This window comes from Ailuropoda melanoleuca, chromosome 5 (assembly GCF_002007445.2).
Source record: "Ailuropoda melanoleuca isolate Jingjing chromosome 5, ASM200744v2, whole genome shotgun sequence".
Lineage (NCBI taxonomy): Eukaryota > Metazoa > Chordata > Mammalia > Carnivora > Ursidae > Ailuropoda > Ailuropoda melanoleuca.
Window position 1 is genome coordinate 74,815,535 of NC_048222.1, and position 21,833 is coordinate 74,837,367.

Genomic DNA, 21,833 nt, shown 5'->3' on the forward strand with positions numbered 1-21,833 from the left:
ACAACACATTGTTTACAAAGTTAGTTTCCTTTCATTTTATGCTATATGCGTTAATGCTTTAGCATGAAGGGTAGGACCAGAAGTGGAGGGATCAGAGAAAAAGGTGAGGGGAGAGGAGAGAACCTCATTTCACTGGCGTTATTTTGAGCACCTGCTATGTGCACGCACTGTGTAGAGAGTCGACTATGCCAACTGAATGAGATCTCAAAGAATTAGGCATTACCGGGCAAACAAGGCACAGGAATGGCACGTGCAAAGGTCCTGGGGTGTGAAACAGCAGGCATGGTGAACAGCAAGTAGGGCCCGTGGGGGAGAAGAAAGAATGTGGCTGAGAGATGGCAGGCTGGAAATGCCTCTGGGGGCCCCTGACAGCTGTGAAGGTGATCAGACTGCATCCTGAGGGCCCTGGAGCTCCTGTGGGTGGGTTGTTTGTTTGTTTTGTCATTAAAAATTTTACTGAGATACTTGTAGATTCACGTGCAGCTGTAAGAAATAATACAAAGAGATGCCTGGTACACTTTGCCCAGTTTCCCCCGACAGTGACATTTTGCAAAACCATAGGGCAACATCACAACCAGGATATTGATATTGATACAATCCACTAATTTTATTCAGATTCTCCCAGTTTTGCTTGTACATGTTTACTAAGCTCTTATTAAGTTCTATGCAATTTTTTTATTTTGTAAACATGTATTTTATAAAGGGTTCATATCTTGAATACACAGAGAATATTTATACCTCAATAATAAGAAAATAAACAACCTAACAAAAGCAGGCAAACGACTTGAATATACATTTTCCCCAGTTTTTAAAATTCTTTTTATTATTTTAAGTCCTATGCAATTTTATCCCCTGTGTTGGTTCATGTATCCACCACTGCAGTCAAGATACTGGAAATTCCAGCACCACAGGGACTCCTGCTGCCCTTTGATAACCACACCCATCTCCTCCTGCCCCCTCGCTCCACTGTCTACCAGACCAGAGGATTGATTCAGGGGGAGGGTAAAGAGGAGGGGTCTGAGGAGCCCCCTTTTCTGCCTAACAGAGCTCACAGGGGTTGGGGTGGGCTGTGAGTTAGGGATCAGGTGTGGGGTAGCATGCTAAGTTAGCGTTGGCCATGGGAAATGTTCAGAAGGCCAAGGGAACATGTCCCTGAGGCCAGTGGATTTGCAAATCCACAGTGAAGAGAGGGGTCTGAGCTGAAGGCGAGTTTGGGAGTCACCACCTGTCACTGCTGATGCCCTGGGCTTGCTAGGGAGGGAGTGGGTGGGAGAAGAGGACAGGGAAAAGAGCTGGAGGGGGATCGCCACCTTTAGTGTGCCAGAAGTCCGTTGACAGTCCCCTCTGGGCTCTGCCTGCACAGAGGCCCACAACTGTCTGCCTCCTGCCTGGCCCAGCCCTGCTCTTGCTTCAGAAGCCCTGGCAATCTGCACAGAGGGCTCCCCCAACTTGTAAGGTGCTCTTCACTTTGCCCCCAGTGTGAGCCTCAGAGCCAGTAATGGAATGTCCCTCTGCACAATATGCGCCCCTTAGCCCTGTCCTGTTCGCTTCCCTGCGCGCAGGGCTTGTTAATCCCGGCCCTGCCATGCAGGGAAGGACCTTAGAGGTCACTGAATCCAAAGCCTTTAATTACAAAGGAGAAAACCAATCCTCAGAGAGGGAGGCTTGTCAAAGGCCATAGATAGGACTTGCTGGAAGAAAGGGGGCTGTTTGTTTTCACGTTCAGAATCGGCTTTTCTTATAGAGGAGAAACAAGTTTCTGAACTCCTTCATTGATCAGTTTTTACTGAGCGTCTATTATGCGCCAGGCAGCATTGTGTTCTCTGGATACCAAGATGGGTCGTGCGCGGACCCTAATGCTGGTGGATAAGGGCATCGAAGAGTTAAATTTCGGGAGCTACTGAGGGTGGGGGTGGGTAGAGGAATCTCCCAGAGGAAAGGCCCCCTGCCTAGCTTCTCGGGCTCGGGAAAGCTGGGCGAGAGAAGCCTGGGAAGGGCTGCCCCTCTGGCGCGCAGCCTTCCCCGCACCGCCCGCTCCGGCCCGGGGGGAGGGCCGCTCTCGAATTACAACAAAAGGGTCTGGAGGCCGGGCCTGCCGCGGTGGCCGCCTCCCGGGAAGGGGGTGGGTCCGGGGAGGGGTTTGCCTTCCGACTCACGTTAAAAGTACCGGGAAAAGCGTGAAGGAGCGACTCCAGCCCGCGGCGTCCGCAACTTGGAGCCCGCTTTCTCCAGCGGCCTGAGAAGTCGGCTCGCCCCCTCTGCTCGGGAAAGGAGGTCAGCGGCGACGGGCGCGGAGAGGGGCCACCGTGGAAAGTGCCGGCCCCTGCTGCCAAGTAAGAGCGCTCCCTGCCCCTCCCGTCCCCACCGCGGTAGGCAGGGAAGCGGGAGCGTCCCGGCGGGGTCTCCAGGCTCCACTCCCTGCGGAGCTGCCTCTCGGCCGCGCTCGGGGTTCCCGGGACCTGCGCGGCGGGCACTCCGAGCCAAGGCTACTTGCTCGGAGAGATGCTCGGACCCGCAGGCTAACGGGGTGCACTTTCCTACTCGGGCTGACCCGCCCAGCCCCACCTCTACCGAGCCGGACGAGGCGATGCAGCCGGCGCGCCCCGGAGAGCAGGGCGCTCGGTTCCTTGCTTGCGGGGGGCGCCCGCGACCAGGCAGGACGGAGCTTGTCGAGGCTCTTGCGCTCTAGCTGCCTAGGAGGGTGAGGCGTGGGGCCAGGGACACTCGGAGTTATAGCTTTTGAGGAGGTGGAGCGCGTGCGGGGAGCGGGGGTCGGCCTGGCGTGTCCCCGGTACTGCGGCTTTGGGGATACGGAGCGCACGGGGCTGCGGCAGAGTGGGTGGGGGCTATCGGGGCTGCGCCTGTGTGCTCTGGTGGCCATTGCCTCGGAACTGGGCTTTCCCCCAGCCTGCTGGAAAGGTCGGCTGAGCGCCCGAGCGTCCTGAGTCCTGTGCGAGGACAGGCGCGATCCGCACGCGAGGTATTCCCTCCCACGTCGCCCTGGCTCGTCCGGGGACCAGGGAACCTCTCCCGCGGTTATCACAGAGAGGCCCTGGAGTAGGAAAGAACTAGCACAAGCTACCCGGCGAATCGTGCCTGCAGGATTGCCCCGGGGGTAGACCAGATCTTAGTCTAGCACGGATACTTCGGCGGTCCTCAGTGCCTGCAGTTTTTACGCAGGCGCTTTGGCTACTGCGCTTTGCACACCCTCCCCCAACCCCAAATTGGGGAGCCTTCTAATGTAGCAGCCTGCTGGAGGTATCGCCATAAATCAGCGCCGGAATAGAAATGATTGGAAGAAACAAGCGAAGACCACCAAAAAACAGCCCGGGTGGGGTAAGGGGACGCGGCGGAACTAGGCGGGGTGGGGGGCACTGAACCACTCAATATGTTTGGAAACCTCAGGTCCAGGCGAGGAGAACGATGTGCATGAAAGTCAGAAACATGCCCCAAGTTAATTTCGCCCCCTAAAGTCTTTAGTCTGCGAAGTTCTTAAAATCAGTCCGTTTCTTTTTGAAGAGGAGGAAAAGCGCTGGATCTCAAGACCCCGGAGCTGGTCGGTATGGGGCCTCGAACCCCCTTCCCATACTCCAGCTTCTTCCTTATGCCACCGCGAGCCTGTTGGTCCGAGAACCCCCAAAACCTATTCGTCACCCTTGCTGGAATTATTTAGTTATTTATGAGGTGTACTCTGTACTTAAAATGGTCGGGAATGGGGCTTAAGAGGAAGTCAAAGTGCTCATTTCCCTGGTCAGTGCCCAGATGAATGACTGACTCACTGGACCCTGCCTCAGCTAAATCATTCATCTCCCTCTCCCTTTTTGTCCTGTTCTCCTTCCTGGTCCCTAGTATCCGTCCTGGGAAGGACCATCAAACCCATGTAAAAGTGCATGCCCCCATGGGCCCCAGGGGTTTTTGGGCCCAAGAAGATCCAGTCTCAGTGGTGTGTGTATGCATGAATGTTTGGATCCCTGTAACTTTGTGTTAAAAAGTGACTTGGTCTAAAGTGAATATGAAACTTAGGTCTGAAGACAAAGTATGCATTTGACTTTGGAGGTTGGCTGACATTTTGATGCATGCAGGCACGAAAATTCTGCAAAGAGGCTTCCGTCTGTCTCCTGTCCAGCTGGGTTCCTGGCCTGGCTTCCCCTGGCCTTTTGCCCTGTCCTTCTTCTCTGACCTCTGGATGACCAGTGTGGAAGGGTCTTTCTGGTGAGGGAAACAGATTTTCTGTGCTCTGGGGATGACCATTGGTGAAGCTTTGTGCTGTTCCCCCAGGTTCTGCAGTGTGTATTTAAAAATTATTTTATATTCTGAGAAATTTCAAATATGCAGAGAAGTAGAGAGAAGACCCCCATATCTTCCCACCCAGCTTCAAGTTATCAATATTTTGCCACACTTGCTTCTAACTATCCCTTTGCTCTTTCTTTTCTCATTGAAGTATTTTAAAGCAAATGCCAGATTTCAGATTTGATAATCATTCCATCTGTATGTATTTCAGTGTGATTTTGAAAAATGTCGAATAACCATGATGCCATAATTACACCTAAGAAAATTAACAATGATTCTTTACTGTCATCTAATACCCAACCCATATGCAAAAATTTCCCAGTTTTCTCCAACATGCCTTTGTAAAGTTGATCTGAGTTCTGTTGGTTTTTATAACCTATGTTCATGTCATATGTTATTCATTTCAAACTATGTTTCTAGCCACTGTGTCATTTGGTTATTATGATGTCCCACTAAAGAGTAAGATGGGTCCGGAATTCATTTTTTGGCTGAGTAAACTGGCAAAGAGATAAGCTGTCCAGATGGCACAGCCGGTGATTGGTGGAGCCTGGACCAGACCCAGCCTCCTCCTTCCTGGGCCACATTGGTTCTGCTTCTCAGTGCTGCTCATGGACTATTAGCTATTCTGTAAAACGTTCATCTTGGCTCTGGCTTCCTCCTGAGCTTATCACTTCCTATACACCTGTATCAGAAATCCCTGTGTAAATATTTAGTAATTGGCCATTTGGCTCTTGAGGTAAATCAGCTGCAAAGTCAGGAAGCCTGGGTTTATTTCCCAGCTTATTATGAAATTGTAAGAAAGCAGAGTCCCACTTGAGGACTCGGGGTGGCCCTCTCTGAACTAGGAAGCAGCATTTCCCTCCATTCTTGGGCTCCTGGGTCTGGGAGTGGGATGACTGAAAGGACTGTAGCTGAAATTCCTGGACAAGACCAAGCCAGAAAAAACACTTCCTGAGAACAGTCGCCCCTCCTGGGGCATCGCCTCAGTATTCTGGCAGCTGGCATCTTTGCTCGAAGATTCCTAAATCCAGTGACAGAAGAGGCTTCCCTCTGAGGTCCTTCATTCACAGACAACTTTGTTTATTCTGCCGCTGTCCGATGAGGATACAGAACACCAGAATTTTGTACTTTTAGCCTTTTCGTTGCTTGTGTTTATTTGCTTTGTAGTGGGGTGATACATCATTTTTACATCTTATTAGTAAGACTCATGAGTTGGAATTCTCCTTCCTTGGCTGACTGTGTGGGAAAATGGAATCTCTTATTTCTTCACTCCTAGGTTTTCTGTTCGTATGTTCATCGCCCCGAAATAGACAGTGAATGAACAGATCTTCCATAAAACAGCCATTCAGGGACAGAGAAATTGGCTGCTTCAATCCCATTATTCAACTGTAGGGACTCGTCGGGGCACAGCGTTAACCTGGAATCACACTGTCTTCTGGCAGCCATCAGTCCTCTTCCCCCATAGCTGATAGGCGTGCTCTGTGGGGGAACAGCTTCTCGGTAATTCCATGTCAGTGGTGGCAAGTGGCTTCCTTCCTTTTACAGCTTCGGGAACAGTAAGAGGTTAGTTCCCCACTCCCAGGGCTGCCTGGATTCGGAACAGCTTGTGATGACTAGCTGTTCCTTCTCTTCCGGGGAAGGGTCTTCGTGGGCAGTCTGCATGGCCGTGACACACAGACCCACCTACCCTGCGGACCCTGGCTGGGCCTTGAGGCCTCAGAAGTGGCCGCAGCCGGCGCTGCTCCAGGCCCACAGAACCAGCGGGAGCCTAGTGACCGTGGGCCAGAGAGGGACGGGCCAAGCAGATTGCACAGACAAGCGTCTGCAGCGATGCGCTGGTTAGCTGCTGTGCAGCCACGTCCAGGTGTGAGACGTGGGTCTTCAGACCTTCTTATGTCAGTGATTCCAGCGGTGCTACCGCTGTCAGTCGTGGCGCTCCCGCTGTCAGTCGTGGCGCGTGCTTGGCAGGGAACACAAGCTGGCCAGGTGTGCTGGGGGGTCTTCCCCTCGCCACCGGTGTCTGAGAAGCCTTCAGGCACCAGGACCGTCCTTTCGAGGGGGATAAAGCATGAGGGTGACAGTTTAGATAAGATTTCTGTCTCAAGTTCAAAGAAATCTGTTGCACTTCTCTTGGCAAAAACAGCATACCCAGGCAAGGTTCGTGTGGCAAGGATGTGTGTAGAGTGAGAACGAACTCAGCAGAGAATGAGGATGTAATTAGGGTCGCAGTTAATTTCTTCTTGCCCAAGGCTTTTGATCCCTTTGTTTGGAGTATCTTTAACTTTGTGTTGTAATATCATGGGTGAATGATGACACCTTTTTTTTTTAGTTTTTTCATTGTCAGACTCTCTGTTACACAAGCAGACGGAGCTGGCCCCGTGGAGGTTTTGTGCAAACTACCATATGTCCACCCTGATGTGTCCCAAGCACAATGCTTAAAGTAGCTTATGGGAAGATAACGCTGCTTGCCTACAGAGCACACGATTGATGAGAACAGAACTTAACGTCGATGACTTTTGAACACCTTACTTTGCTCAGTTTCTTTACACTGTCCTTGAACTTGGATCCATGAACTCCACCCCCCCGCCCCGCCCCAGCCTTGTCCTGGGCACCACTGCAGTAGTGGGATAAATAGCTTTCCAGAGTCCCCGCATGACCCAAAGATCTAGTAACATCTTTTCCTAAATATCTAACTCAAATACAAGTATAAAATTGAGTACATTTTTAAAGTCAACTGCTCCCCCTCCCCGAGAAGAGCATATATCAGTAAAAGGGCCCTGACCCTAAGCATACACGTGTGTAAACTTTTGGTTTTGTTTTTATTGTGCTGAAATAGACATAACTTAAAACTAACCATTTTATCCATTTTTAAGTGTACAGTTCAGTGGCATGAAGTACATTCAACTTTTCCATCTTCCCAAACTGAAACTGTCCCTATTAAGCACTAACTCCCTATTCCCCCACCTCCCAGCCCCTGAAAACCATCATTCTACTTTCTGTCTTTCTAAGTTTGACAACTCCAGGTACGCGTATAAGTGGAATCATAGGTACTTTGTCTTTTGGTGACTGGCTTATTTCACTTGACATATGTGTCCCCAAGATTCGTCCATGTTGTAGCATGTGTCAGAACTTCCTTCCCTCTTAAGGGAATAATATTGCGTTGTATGGCTAGACCACTTTTTATTTCTCCATTCATCCATCGGTGGACACTCGAGTTGTTTCCGCCTCTCAGCTAGTGGGAATAATGCAGCCGTGATCATGGGTGTTCGTATAGCTGTTCTGGATGAAGTTTTACAAAATGAACATGCCCTCGTCACTACCGCCTACGTCCAGACTAGGTGGTTACCCAGAGCTCACTGTTCTTCGGGGAGGCAGGAGATGTCAGCAGCGTGCCTTGCTTGCATGTGGCTCCTTCAGCTGCACCTCAGGGGCTGGGAATTGGAAGCTCATTTGCTCTACCATGAGGCAGTTTGGAAGAGATGTTTGAAAAACACAGTTTATAATGTGGAAGGCCCCGAGATGAGTTGTGAGATTTAAGCAACTTTTTCCTTGGGGGAAGATAGTGCCGCACGTGTGGGTTTGCAGCTGCAGCTGTATTAACACATGACCACCAAGGACCGTCCTCCAGGCTCCCCCTGGAAGAAGGGGGCTCACACCCACCTGGAGAACTGTGGTTTCATCGGCTACTGCCGGAGCATTAGTTTTAAGCCTCGAGGGAAAATCGTGTGGCCAAGACCAGTCTTCCTTTCTTCCTTTCCTTCCTTCCTCCTTCCCTCCTGACCTGGTCCTCTCTCTCTTCTTAACTAAAATGATTTATTAGTGGCCTTCTATGTACTAGACACTCTGCCAGTCACCGTAGGAGACACCAAGATGAATAAGGCATGATATTTGACATGTGTATTTAAAATGAAATCGTCGGTCAAGAATAGTATTCTGTTGCGTGGCAGCCAACCCCTTGGTGCCCACCTAGTGCCAACAGCAGCCTTAGAGCACAGCCAAAGAATTTGTGGAGTTTGGGCTTGTTGCAACACGTGAGAAGAGGAAGACCATTGGTTAGAATTGCTCTAGATGCCTGTAACCAAAGGGTAAGAGTAAGTTTTAAAGTACTTTAAAGCTGGGGGTACCTGGCTGGCTCAGTTCATAGAGCATCGACTCTTCATAGTGGGGTCATGAGTTTGAGCCCCACGTTGGGTGTAGAGATTACTTAAAAAAATTAAATAAAATGCTTTTAAGCTGCCTTGAATTCAGATGTTTGAGAGCATTCTGCCAAAAGTGATGTTTAGAGACCATTTTAATGCTGAAGGAAAAAAAACCTCTAAAATTTACACATTGGTCTCTAATCCTTTTCAGAAAATCAGGCGGTCTTGATTTACTCGAATTGATAATCTCCAGGTATTTTTCCTTCCCTGCAAAGCCCTGCCCATCCCCCTCCAACCCCCCCCCCACATCGTCTGTTACACCATCATAACATTACCCAGCGTCAGGAGAGTTGCTGGTCTCCTCACTGGCCTCCTTTCCCTTGGTCTTAACCCATGTGAAACCATCTTTTATGCAATGGCCCCAGTGACCTTTCTAGAGCTGGGGGTGGTAAATGCTTTCTCTAGGGATGGATAGCAAATATTTCAGACTTTACAGTCCATCTGCGCTGTTGCTGTTGGTCAACTCTGCTATTTTAGTGGGAAAGCAGCCACAGATAACAAGTAAATCATTATGGCTGTGTTCCAATAACATTTCATTTCCAAAACCTGTATTTATAGATTTGGCCCGTGGGCTGTAGTTTGCCGACTCCCGCTCTAGGTCACGAATCTGCCCCCGTCACCCTCCTTCCTCTTACCGTTCATCGGTTCCTTATCCCCAAAAGGAAAAGTCGGCATTTCCTAGCATGACGTTCAAGTTCCGACTCGGCTGGCCCTCTGCGGCTTCTCCTCCCTCACCTCTCCCACTTCTCAACCACACCCAACACTTCTGCTCTTCATCTGGCCATTGGACCCACACACGGCTCCTCAAAATACCCTGTGTTATTGCAGACCTGCCCTGCCTGCTGCCTGGAATGATCTTCCCCCCGCCCCGCCCCCAGTCGTGTCAAACTCGAACTTTCCTCCAAAACCTGCTCAGTGTCAGCTGTCTGAAGCTTTCCCTGTTCCTCTTCCCCAGGCGTGATCGCCGCCTCCCTGTTCCATTTCTGTACCTATTTCTGCACTATTATTGCTTCTCTACGTAGTGTGTGAACTCCGTGAGGGCAGAACCCACGTCAGATACATCTTTGAATTCCTAGCACCCAACAGCGCTTGTCGTGTGGCAGATGCTTCATAAACATATACCACTAACAGGAGGTGTCATTTAAGGCGATTTTTTAAACAGCATAATTGAGGTGTAATTCACATATCATACACTTCACCCATTTAAAGTGTTCAAGTCAGTGGATGTTAGTGTATTCACAGATGTGTGCACCCATCACCACGGTCAATTTTAGAGCATCTCACTGCCAGAAAGGGGTCCCCGTGCCCTTTACCTGTCACCCGCTTCTCCTCCCACCCCCTTCCCCACTCCCCCCTCTACTCCTGCTAGTCTGCTTTCTGCCTGTATGTGCCCATTCTGGATATTTCATATAAATGGAATCACATATATGGTTTCTTTTACTTCACGTAATGTTTTCGAGCCTTATTTATGTTGTGACAAGTATGCATACGTCATACCTTTTTACGGCTAAATAATAGACCATTGTATGGATAGACCCCATTTTGTTTATCTCGTCACTGTTGATGGACGTTTGGGTGGTTTCCACCTTTTGGCTATTACGGATAGTGCTGCTGTGCACATTAGTGTACAAGTTTTTGTTTGAACATCTGTTTTCAGTTCTCTTGGCTATATAAATAGGAGTGGAATTTCTGTGTCATGGGCATTTCTATGTTGATCTTTTAAGGAATTGCCAAACTGTTTTCCACAAGGGCTGCACCATTTTACCTTTCCACCGTCAACGTATGGAGTTTCCAACTTCTCCACATCTTCACCAACACCTACTTTTTCCCCGCTTAAAAAAAATCCTAGACATCCTAGTGTGTGTGAAGTGGTATTTCATTAGAGGTTTGATTTGTGTTTTCCCTGGTGACTAATGACGTTGAACACCTTTTCAGGCATCAGTGAGCATGTGCATATCTTCTTTGGAGAAATGTCAGTTCAAGCCCTGTGCCCATTTTTAAATTTGGCTGCTTATCTTATTCTTATTGAATTGCAGGAGTTTTTATATGTTCCGGATACTAGAGCCCTTTCAGATGTATGATTTACAAATATTTTCTCCCATTCTATGCATTGTCTTTTCACATTCTTGATAGTGTCTCTTTGTTTCTCAGTTCACAACACATTTACTTAGCATTTATTCTATAAGGACCCAGGAGATAACAGAGATGATGTGCCCTCTAGGGGGCTCACAGTCTTAAAGGGAGACAGACGCGCAAACAGTACAACAAACACTTGATCAATATGCCTTTTTCTACCCTTCCTACTGCTGTCCTGGTTCATGAACATCTTAATAGTGCCTTTTGATGCAGAGCAGTTTTAAATTTTGATGAAGTACAATATATACATTTTTAATTTGTTGCTTATGCTTTTGGTGTCGTAGTTAAGAAATCATTGCCAAACCCAAAGTCATGAAGATTTACCTCTATGTTTTCTTCTACTAGTTGTATAGTTAACTTTTATATGTAGGGGTTTGATCCCTTTTGAATTAATTTTTGTAAATAGTGCAGAGGAGGAGTCCAACTTCTTTCTCTCTCTCTTTTTAAAAGGATTTTATTTATTTATTTATTTTTAAAGATTTGATTTATTTATTTGTCAGAGAGAGAGCGCGCGCAAGCAGGGGGAGCGGCAGAGGGAGAGGGAGAAGCAGGTTCCCCACTGAGCAGGGAGCCCGATGTGAGACTTGGTCCCAGGACCCTGGGATCATGACCTGAGCCGAGGGCAGACGTTTAACTGACTGAGCCATCCAGGCGCCCCCCCTCAACTTCTTTCTCTTACATGTGGCTATCCAGTTATTCCAGCACTGTTCTTTTTTTACAAAGACTGTTGTTTCCCCCCATTGAATGGTCTTGGTACCCTTGTCCAAATGAGTTAATCATAAATATATGAGCTTATTACTAGACTCTCAGTTCTATTCCACTGATCTATAGGTCTATGCCAGTACCCCACTATCTTGATAACTGTTGCATTGCATTACCTTTTGAAAGTGGGAAGTGTGAGACTTTCCACTTTGTTCTCCTTTCTCAGAATTGTCTCGGCTATTCTGGATCCCTTAAAATGCCACATAAATTTTAGAATCAGCTTTTCAATTTCTATGAAAAAGTCATTTGGGATACTAGTAGGTATTTGGATGACTGTACATCACTGTGTACTCTCATCTAATGACATTAAGTTCATCTTAATGAACATGGGATGGTTTTCCACTCATTTAGGTCTTTAATTTCTTTCAACAATGTTTTGTAGTTTTCTGAGGATAAATTTTGCATATCTTTTGTTAAATTTATTTCTAAATATTTTCTTCTTTTTGGTGCTATTGTAAATGGAATTAGTTCATAATTTCATTTTTGGATTGTTCTTTGAAAGTGAATAGAAACAGGTAACTTTTGTATATTGATCTTGTATCCTGTACACTTGTTGAACTCTTACCAGTTCTAATAGTCTTTTAGTAGGTTCCTTAAGATTTTTTTTATCTACACATGTGGGTATATTCCTAAACAAAGAGTGATAGGTGTTCAGGAGGTGGCTCGTGGTGTCCTGGAACAGGGAACAGCAAGCAGAAAGGCAGGGAAGTGTGGAAGCAGGTGTCTTTTGGGAACCACATGCCCTCAGTCAGTGTGGCCAGAGCTCAGGGTTGTGGGTGCGTGTCATGCTACAGAGAGTGGAGGCATCCTGTAACCGCCAGTGGGAGCCATGCCGTGCTTGGAAATGCAGTGAGAATAGAATCATTCCCAGAAGGAGGTCCCGAAAAGACTTAGGATCAACACCACTGACACTGATCTGGTCCAAAGGTAGCTGAGAAAGTCTGCCTGCCTCGGGAAGGGCAAGAACTTGTAGGTCTGTGTGTATATGCCACGACTCTGTAGATGCCATTATCTCCGGGAATGATCGCCGGTGACACAGTACCAGCTGGCATTGTGCAGCTGAGCCCGGCCAGCTTTGGTGATGTGGCGGTCGGTGCCTGCTGCTGTTACTCACTCGACTTCTGGAGGGGAGCCAGTGCTTCTAGGGACAGCAGAATCCCAGATCACAGGCTCTTAACAAACTTGAGAACAGCCCTCCTACCCCCTTCTCGGTGTAGCCAGACATTTCCAGACAAGCTAAAGATGGGGCTGTGGTCTCTGTGCCGGCTGCTCCTTCCTTTGCTGGCCCCTGGGGTCTTATTCTCGTCTGAAGGCCTTGGGCCTGAACAGTTGGCTGTTGGCCGAGGTCGTATCATTTGAATGAGAGCTTGGCCTGGAAGCTAGTGGAGACCACAGAAGGGGGACAAAGCCGAGAGTGAGTCCTGCTAGGACTTGCCCTACCTGAGGCATGAGGGATGCTAAGCAGGAGATGCTTCCTTGGCCACTTCTGAGGGGCCATCTCCTTGAACAACTGGTTTGTAGACTCCCTCGAGCCCAGAACTCCCTCCACCTCCTGCCCAGTATACTCCTCTTACCCTTACCAGCCCTGCCAAGCCCCTCCCTACCTGTCTGGGCCTGGACCTACCCTCCTGGAGTTTGCATGCAGTGGGTTCCATCCCCAACGACACTTCCTGCCCTAAAAACACAACGTGTTTGCAGTGATTGGATTGCTGACCAAGTCTGCACACCATTCTGGCTCTGGCTTCTGTTCTCCTCCCCTTCGAAAGTGGTGCAGAAACTCAGACCAGTCTGGCTACTGATCATTAGCTCTGGGACACAGTGTGTGTGTAGTGAGGGGAAGGGGGGGATGGGTAAAACCTGGTGTCCAAGTAGTGTGTTAAGAGTGGTTGATGAGTGAAGCGACATCCCTCCTGGGATTTTTTTCCAGGTTCTTGCTGATTTTTATATGATTATAATAGTCACCACTCATCGAGCATTGCCATGAGCTGGTCACTGTACTGGGCCCTTGATACCTCCAGTATCAAGATGGTAAGGCCCTTCTCTATTTGCAGAAGCCAGATCTGAATCTGAGACCACTCGAGAGGCCAACGCCCTGTTCTTTCAATTATTGTATGTTCTCCCGTAGTCAAACTAGGTCTCCCTTTTCTTAGGGCCTAGGATTGGTTAATTTGAACCCGGGGGGCCTCGTGGCCTCACATGGTTCCCGCTGCCATTGTGATAGTACTGCCTTCAAGCAGGAGCCCTGAGTTCGGATGCTCGCTGTCTCTCTCTCTCGGCTTTGTGCTGTAAAGATAAAATGCGTCTCTTACAGACGCTATATATATATTTCTAATCCGGTCCGACAGTCTCCATTAGGCACACTTTTAAGAGCTGGAAATTGTACCTTCAGCCTCCCCAAGAGAGAGCCTGGTTAAAATGAAATTCCACCCAGAGCCAGAGGTGGACTGTGGGGAACCCCAGTTGATCACAACAAATTAGGCCTGACAAAGGCCTCTTTCTGGAGGATGAAAAAAATTCAGCTTTATATGCTTCCCTTCTCACCATTTCCCTGTGCCCTGAACATTCCTGCTCCGTAGCCAGAAATAGACGGAACTGAGGTGGAATCTTTGGCCAGGGGCCAAATGGACCAGCCCTGGCCGAGTCTGGTGTCAAAGTCTGCATTCTTGTCTGAGGTGGTTCAGAAGGGCCCCATCGTCCCCCACCGCTTCCCTCATTCTCCGAGCACACCCCATTCACCAAAGGCAGCCTTCTTCCACAAAGGAATGTGTTCCGTGTGGGGCCAGAAGCAGCACCAGGACCACAGCTGGGATAGCCTCCCCGCGGGGCGCCCTGGGCCGTGAATGAGGACCATTCATCACTCCTGCTGATCCAGCAGGAATCCCTAGCCGTGAGGGTCTGATGAAGGAGACAGCCCCCACCCCACCCCTTGACCCCCTATCTGAATGCCGACATCTGGCGGCGATGTTAAGTGGAGCATTCTGTCTGGGTGAAAGAATTCTGTTGAGTTCTGTGCTCCACTGTTCAGCGAACATTAAGCAAGTACCCTTTGCGTCGTGGGCCACTGCTCCTGGCTGGGGAGTGGTACCCTTGCTTACGTGACGCTTCCCTTCCCGTGTGGCGCAGGAAGGCCCCTTCCTAGGAGCTGCAGAGCACAAGATGTGGAGCCAGGGCTGGGAGGAATGATGCATTTCCCTACCTACGAAAGGCCTAGAAACGACAGACCCAGGCATGTGACGCTGGAGCGAGGCTGGAGCGAGGCCTGCTCTCCGAGGCCCCAGACAGTCCTGTTGGTGGGCAGGCAGAGGGGGCGCCGTTGAGAGGATCAGCTTGTGTAAGAGCAGGGCTTTCTGCTAAATGCACTACATACACATAATGAATGATATTTACAACGTGCCCCCCCATCTGTGCGTGCCTTTGTTACTAACTGGGAATCGGTTGGTCACATGACTGGGTGCCACAAAGTGAGGCGTCCGTGGTAAGAGGCCATGGTTTGTCATGTTGTTTAAGGCTGCACCAGGGAAGTCAATAGCCATTTGACTTTTCAGAAAATATTTTTAGGCAGGCAAGTTCTATAGCACAGAATACCCTTTTCAGGTAGATGATGGAGTGATTCAGACGGGATTGCTTCTAGGGGAAGAAAAGCATTTGAGTGGTCCCAAGGCTTCTTGAGACTCAGATTTCTTTGGAGTAGGCCTGTCATATTCTTTGCTAGGCAGAATGATTCAGCTGTCGAAATAGTGCTTAAGAAAAGGACCCTGGAATTTCCAGTTTTACATTTTCTCCTTTGTCTTTTGGAGCCCTGCTTGGTTAAAATTAAGTAAAAGATTTTCAAATCTTTATCCATTATGAGAACAGTGCCACTCTTGGAATCCTAGAAATTGGTGTTTCTAGAATGTACTGGAAAGTTCCTGCGGTGATATATGCTTTGAAGCTAAAGCTGTCCTCAAAAATGATGTTTATCAGACCATTGACGAAGCTCTGTTCATGATCAGATGAGAAACTTGAACAAGATCCAGGGTTAGAAACTTTCTCTCCCTCCCTCTGACCACGTCCCCGGCCCCAGCAAGACCAAGAAGCATTGATGACTTAGACTCCACTTAAAAGTCTTACTTGCAGAGACTGCAGGCTCCCTGGAGCCCATCTTCCCGTTGAACTTCACACAAGGTAGCACCTACCTAGCTTATACGGCACCTGTGAAGATACCTATTGACTTAGGTAATTAAGCTTTTCTTCCATATCATATGTTCTTTGGAGCAAATGTATATTTCTAGTTTTCAATGGAGTTTTTCCAAGGGCTGGATCCAGGAGGAACTCTCTAAGCTCATCCTTGGGAGTTACCAGTTCCCCCAGATCTGAAGATCAAAATTAAATACAGCCATTTCCATACACAGCTTAGCATCTTGCAGTTGGCACGTAAATCGCCTGACCCTGATCTAGCAGCTTGCACCTGTTTGAACCCAAATACTTTACCTGGTATTTTTGACCACCTACTGTGGATCAGGAACTTAAGAAATACGATCTTTGATTTTTATAACAATCCTGAAAAATAGTGTGTTTCTTGTTCTCCCTTTAAAAAGTTGCTTTTAGGGCACCTGGGTTGGCTCAGTCTGTTAGTTTCTGCCTTTGGCTCAGGTCATGATCCCAGGGTCCTGGGATTGAGCCCTACATCGGGCTACCTGCTCAGTCTGGTTCTCCCTCTCCCTCTGCTCCTCCCCCCTGCTTGTGTGCTCTCTCTCACTCTCTCTCAAATAAAGAAATAAAATCTTTAAAAAATAAAAATAAAAATTTGCTTTTAAGTACATATTGCATCCGTTTTATAGTTGAAATGCAGAGACTTGGAAAATCTCAGTGTGCCCGAGGTCACAAATCGTGGAAGTGGAAATGAAATTTGAAGTCTGTTCTGCTTGCCTCTAAACTATTACTCCATGCTGTGTACTGACAGCAGAGATGTGGGAATGCATGCAGCCCATTCTTCATGGGGGAAGAACGTGCAGGCTGTCTGAGTGGACCCCTGCGTGCCCGGGTTGCTCAAGGCGCTTGAGGAAGGTGAGCTGAGTCCCGGTTTGTCAGGAATGCCTGGGACCTTTGATCCCAGTGATGTGAAGGAATTCTTTTCCTATCTCTCCCAGATACCCCCTGGGGACATAGAGCCTCTTGTTAGCCAAGCTTATACTAGCATCCATTGTGTGAAAGTTGTATCCTCCCGTGGATTGAATTGAATGTAAGAATGTCCTCAACTGCTTAGCCAAGAGCCGAGTGAGAAAATATTAGGAGAGATAATTTATCAGTTTCTGATAAGCCACGGCCACAGCCAGCTTTTTTCTGGCACACACTGGCTCTCATTCATGTTAATCACATACTACAGTCCCTGGGCATCTTGCCTTGAACCCTCTGATGATGGCCCACTCCCGAGCGAAACTGCGTGAGTAATTAAGACCATCTGCTACTGTAGTTCCTCGACGTCAGTCACATGAACACTCTCCAAGGTGAGCTTCCCCCTCGTGAACTTTCCTCAGCTTGCTTGGAGAGGGTTGCTGAAACCTTCTTGAGCTTGCTTTTTGGGATGTGTGAGCAAGCTACAGAAATGTTCTGCGGACCCAGCTGGCCTGTGGAGGAGGCCTTCCGGGTGGAGGAAGCTCCCGGAATTTCCATGTTGGGTGGTAATGTGTCCTCACTGGCATGGACCCTTATTGGGCCATCGATGACCTGGAAGGTCTTCAAAGGTGAATGCTGAAAATGGACCTTCCTGTTGCCAAAATCTCCCCCAGCTGTGGTCACAGATACCACATTTGGTCAGATGTCTCCACCTTTTTTTTTTTTTTTTTTTTTGATGTCTTTATCAGAATAAAATTTCTGACCAGGACTGATAGAGCAGGTGTGAAGAAGAGGAACTTGTCTTCCATCAATCCAAATGTCATCAAATGTCCAGAAAGGTAGGGGCACCTGGGTGGCTCAGTCAGTTAAGCGTCTGCCTTTGGCTCAGCTCATGATACCGGGTCCTGGGATCGAGCCCCATGTCGGGCTCCCGCTCTGCAGGAAGCCTGCTTCTCCCTCTGCCGCTCCCCCTGCTTGTGCGCTTTCTCTGTCAAATAAATAAATAAAATCTTTAAAAAAAACCAGAAAGGTAAAGGGAAAATTTACCGTATTTGTTTAGATTAGGCACCAGAAAAGGTAAGAGACATAGTGCCCTTCTGTTTGTTGTACTGAAATTAAAATTCAGGCTTTCTTTTACTTTTGTTAGTCATCATTTGGAGCCTCGTACATTTCTTAGTGAAGCTCAAATCCTTTAACCCAAAGCAGTCTTCTCAGGCAAACTGGTCCCTGGGCAAGGCCGGGTATACCAGCCTCAGCCACAGGGGTAAGAAGATTAGTGAATAAACGTATCAGTTCTGGTATCTGTCTGCCTAGACGCAAATCCCACCTTGATCACCTTTTAGCCATGTGACCTTAGGAAAATCACGTAGCCCTTCTGTCCCTTGGTTTTTCCTGGGGGAAGTCGGGGTGCTGATCATACTCTCTCAGAGGGCTTCCTGGAGCTGTGCCATCCAATATGGCGGCCACCACCAAGTGGGGCCACCACGCACCTGAAATGTGCGTGACCGAATTGAGACGTACTGTGAATGTGAATGTAAAGTACCCACCAGATTTCAAAGGCTTAGTACAAGAAAAGAATGTGAAGTATCTCATTAATAATTTTATATTGATTACATACTGGAATGATAATATTTGGGATATATTTGAGCTAAATAGAATATATCATTAACATTAATTTCACCTATTTCATTTTACTTTTTTAATGGGGCTACCAGAAAAATTTCAATCATATATGTGGCTTGCACTGTTTCTTTTGGGAAGCTCTGGTCTAGAGAATTAACTGGTCCATACTTATAAGGCACTTTTCACACAGTAATTGATACAGAATGAGTGATCAATAAATACAGGGTTTATTCATTTTTTTTAAAAAATCCAGCTTTTTCTGTAACAATCCCATCTTCAACACCAGCCCATGCAGTGTCCAGGTTTCTGTATAAAAGCAGAGATCATACTTGTAGAAGAAGGTGGGGAGGAGGGCAAATGAATACATAAAACAGGCAGAGAATAAGAAAATGTTATATGTCCCTGGGTGGGGGGACGAGCGTGGAATTGCTCACACAATCTAGCACAGCAAAATGACCAGACCCCCAAAGGCGAAGCACATCTACCTCTCAGCACCTTCTAATATAATGTTCTGCTGGAAGATGGAGGCTACTGAGCTGCCCCTTGGGCTTTCGTCCTGCCTTCCTTCCTGAGGCTGGCCTCTATTCGGAACTGGCCTCAGAGAGGGAATGGAATATTCTTGGCCTACCTGGTCCGCTCAAAGCACGAGATGATGCCCAGCCCCCTCTCGCTTCCGGAGCGCAGCTAAAGGTGGTGCTGGAGGGAAACGGGAAGGCAGAAGGAGCTGGAGCTGGCTTCTTCGAGATGGTGGGTCTTGAGGAGTCATTGCTCCCTGTGGGGCTGCCATGTGGACCCTGCAGACACAGCTGTTCTCCCTTCGGAGTGTCAGCGTGGCTCACTGCCTCAGACCTTCACAGACCCTTAGGGTGTCGAGTCCAGCAGGTGGTTAGGGGCTCATCCTTTAGGGCTAACAAGTGCATACAGTGAGTCAGCACATTTCCCAGGAAATTAGCTGTGAGCTGTGATGAGGGGACTGGGCCTCACTCCGCCTCTCCTAGATCCCACCTTACAGCCCGTGACTCTCGTCTAGATACCGGCACTGATGAGCTGGTGGGGTGAGATGTTAGGATCCCAGGGGATCTTCATCTCCCATAAATCACCCCACGCCTGCCTGCCACCTTCACGAGTTCACATTGAATCCGAGGTGAGCAGGCATCTATGCCACTGATCTGAAGGGCATGGGCAGGCTCCACCTACTCAGGAAACACCCTGTTGCCCTTGCTTCTAACATTGGACAATATGTAAAATTCGGCTATTGGAATTCATATCTAGGAGTTCCTTTTACGATGTAAAAGTGCCCTGTCCTTGGAAGAGTAGTTATTCTTTAATGTGTTACACTCCTAAATACAAAAATTTCACAAGGAATGAATTTATCACCTTGCTTTCCAGTGCAATTAGATGAGAAGAAAAAGGCAATTTGGGTAGGGTGTGAAGATGTAAATAGGAATTTTACTTACTCACTCAATAAATATTTGCTGAGTACCTTCCGAGTACCCACAATCGGGGGTTCTAAGTTGGCAGGAAGGAAAGAAGAAAACTAATGGGAATGAGTCCATGCTGTGTGCTAGGAATTTTTACATTATTTCATGTAATCTACACACACACACACACACACACACACACACACACACACACACGGAAGGTTATTTCCATAATCCAAAGAGGAAATTCAGGCTCTAAAAATAAACTGTCCCCAAATCAATAGAGCTTGGATATGGTGAAGGCAGGATTCAGACGTATGTGTTCTGATTCCAAGATGCCCACCAGACCTCTCCAGGGAACCAGTGGTGCCAACAGATACCAGAGGAAGGGTTGCCGGAAGCAAGAGGACCCACACATCAGAAGATGAGGGAGCCACAAGCCCCCTCCCATCCACTTTACTTGAATAGCGCCTTGACCTATGATCATAGAGGAGAGTTTCTTTAAAACTGCCACGGAGAGGCATATCAAGTATCAGATGCCCTCTGGTCCGATCAGCGGATGTGAATAGAGCAGCCGTGGAACAGAGTAGATGTGCACACGGAGGGGTGCAGCATGTGTTCAGGGTGGGCTCAGCAGCAGAGCATCGGCTGGCCATCGTGAGAGATCCAGGGAGGAAGCATTACTGAGGTCTCGCAGCAGAATCAGGACCAGGGTTCGGAGAGGGAGGGATTAGCCCCTAGAAAGACTGACCAGAGCAAGGGAGGGGACACAATTCAACCCATAACAACAGTCTTCTCACTGAGGACGTTTAGGACCTCAGTGGATACATAAAATCTGAGAACCAGAAAGTTCTTAAGATGGTTCATCTAGTGCCTAGAATGGCAAACGCCTAGCGGGCATGCTGCCCCTCTCCCACCCCGCTCTGTGGCAGTCCTCACGAACCCATGCCAGCCCTCTTGCTTCTCAGATCTCGATGCCACTCAGCTCCCTAGCTAGCCACCGCTAGCTGGGTGAATGTGACCTGCAAGTCAACACCTTCATGCCTTCCCTGTGCTAGTGCACCCTGTTCATGTCACAGATGAGAGACTGGAGGCGGGGGTGCCAGGGACTCAGACCACAGAAGAGACTAAGCCCGAGCTCTTGTCATGGCCCCCGGCTGCATCTTAGGTCCAGCAGGATCCTTCCAAGTCCTCTGCAAGCTGGCCTCAGCCAGGAATTTAGAGCCTGGCTGAAAAACAAAATGGGGACAGACAGGGACAGAAAAAGGTGTCCCAGTACAGGAGATAGAATTGGAAGTCAAGATACCCAAGGTCAAGAAAAGGCTTTGCTAATTACCAACCATTGACTGTAGGCCAGTCTAGTAAACACTTGTTCCTCACTTCTTTCATCTATAAAATGAAATGAGATGGACTTGCTGACTCGATGGACTTGCTCTGAATTCCCCTCCTGCTCTGAAGGTCTGCCCATCCACCCTTCTTTTCCAGCACCTTCTAAACACTGTGTTCCAAATGCCACCTCCTTCAGTCTCTGCACGGATTGCTGACTTCCACACCTATTGCTTTAATCATGTAGTTTGCTCTGGACCAGACTACGCCATGTTTTCTTTCCCTAATTCTTTTTCCCAGCCCTGCTCAAGGCCGTCCTCCTCCCATAGGCTCTCCTGACCTTTGACCTGAAGTGGGAGGAGTCCTGGATTTGGGAAGCAGGAGCTCCGAATCATTCCCAGCTCTTGCTCCTCAGCCCAGTGACCCCAGACATGGCCTTCCCCTTTCAAATGGCCCTTGCATGGTCCCTTCTGGCAAAAAACCTCTGGTTTTGTTCTAACTCACACAGACCTCTTATACCCATAACTCTTAACACTCCCATCATCTGGGCCCACCTATTTAAAACTTGAGTAAATTCTCTTCTAATTCTCCCATTCCAGAGAGAGAGGACCAGCCCAAGAGACAACGGGAGGAAAATGAGGACAGCATTTACATTATAGATGGGGCGATAGGACCCACCCACCCCCCAAGAATGTGCGCTCCTCCCATTTCTTATGTCTCTCTGACAGCAGCAAGCACCACACTGGGGCCATGATAGGTGCTCAGTTATAAACTCAGTAAGCGTGATGACACTACCTTGCATGAACATAGCACAATTTATACAGATTCTCTGAACTGAAAGGAACTGAGTAAGGAGATGGAGCACAGGAACCAGGAGGTCAGACAGGCTGTTCCTCCATTCTTGCAGGAAAAGAAGGGAGGGGTGTTGTCTGCACCCTAAGTCTTATCTGTCACCTCCTCTGAGAGGAAGAATCCACAGAGG

The 21,833-nt window shown here is 48.3% G+C and overlaps 1 protein-coding gene across 5 annotated transcripts in view; it reads left to right on the plus strand.

Moving 5' to 3' along the window:
* The first annotated feature begins 2,174 nt into the window (after nt 1-2,174).
* The window catches only part of LOXL2 (lysyl oxidase like 2), an 87,691-nt gene continuing 68,032 nt past the window's right edge, over nt 2,175-21,833 (plus strand). For 4 of the 5 annotated variants that reach the window (XM_034661260.1, XM_034661261.1, XM_034661262.1 and 1 more), the window contains exon 1: nt 17,228-17,320. In XM_034661260.1, coding sequence (XP_034517151.1) covers nt 17,309-17,320 — 12 coding nt within the window. In that variant the 5' untranslated portion in view covers nt 17,228-17,308. Of the gene's footprint in view, nt 2,334-17,227; nt 17,321-21,833 lie in introns of those variants that run through there. The other variant, XM_034661265.1, reaches the window with a different exon arrangement.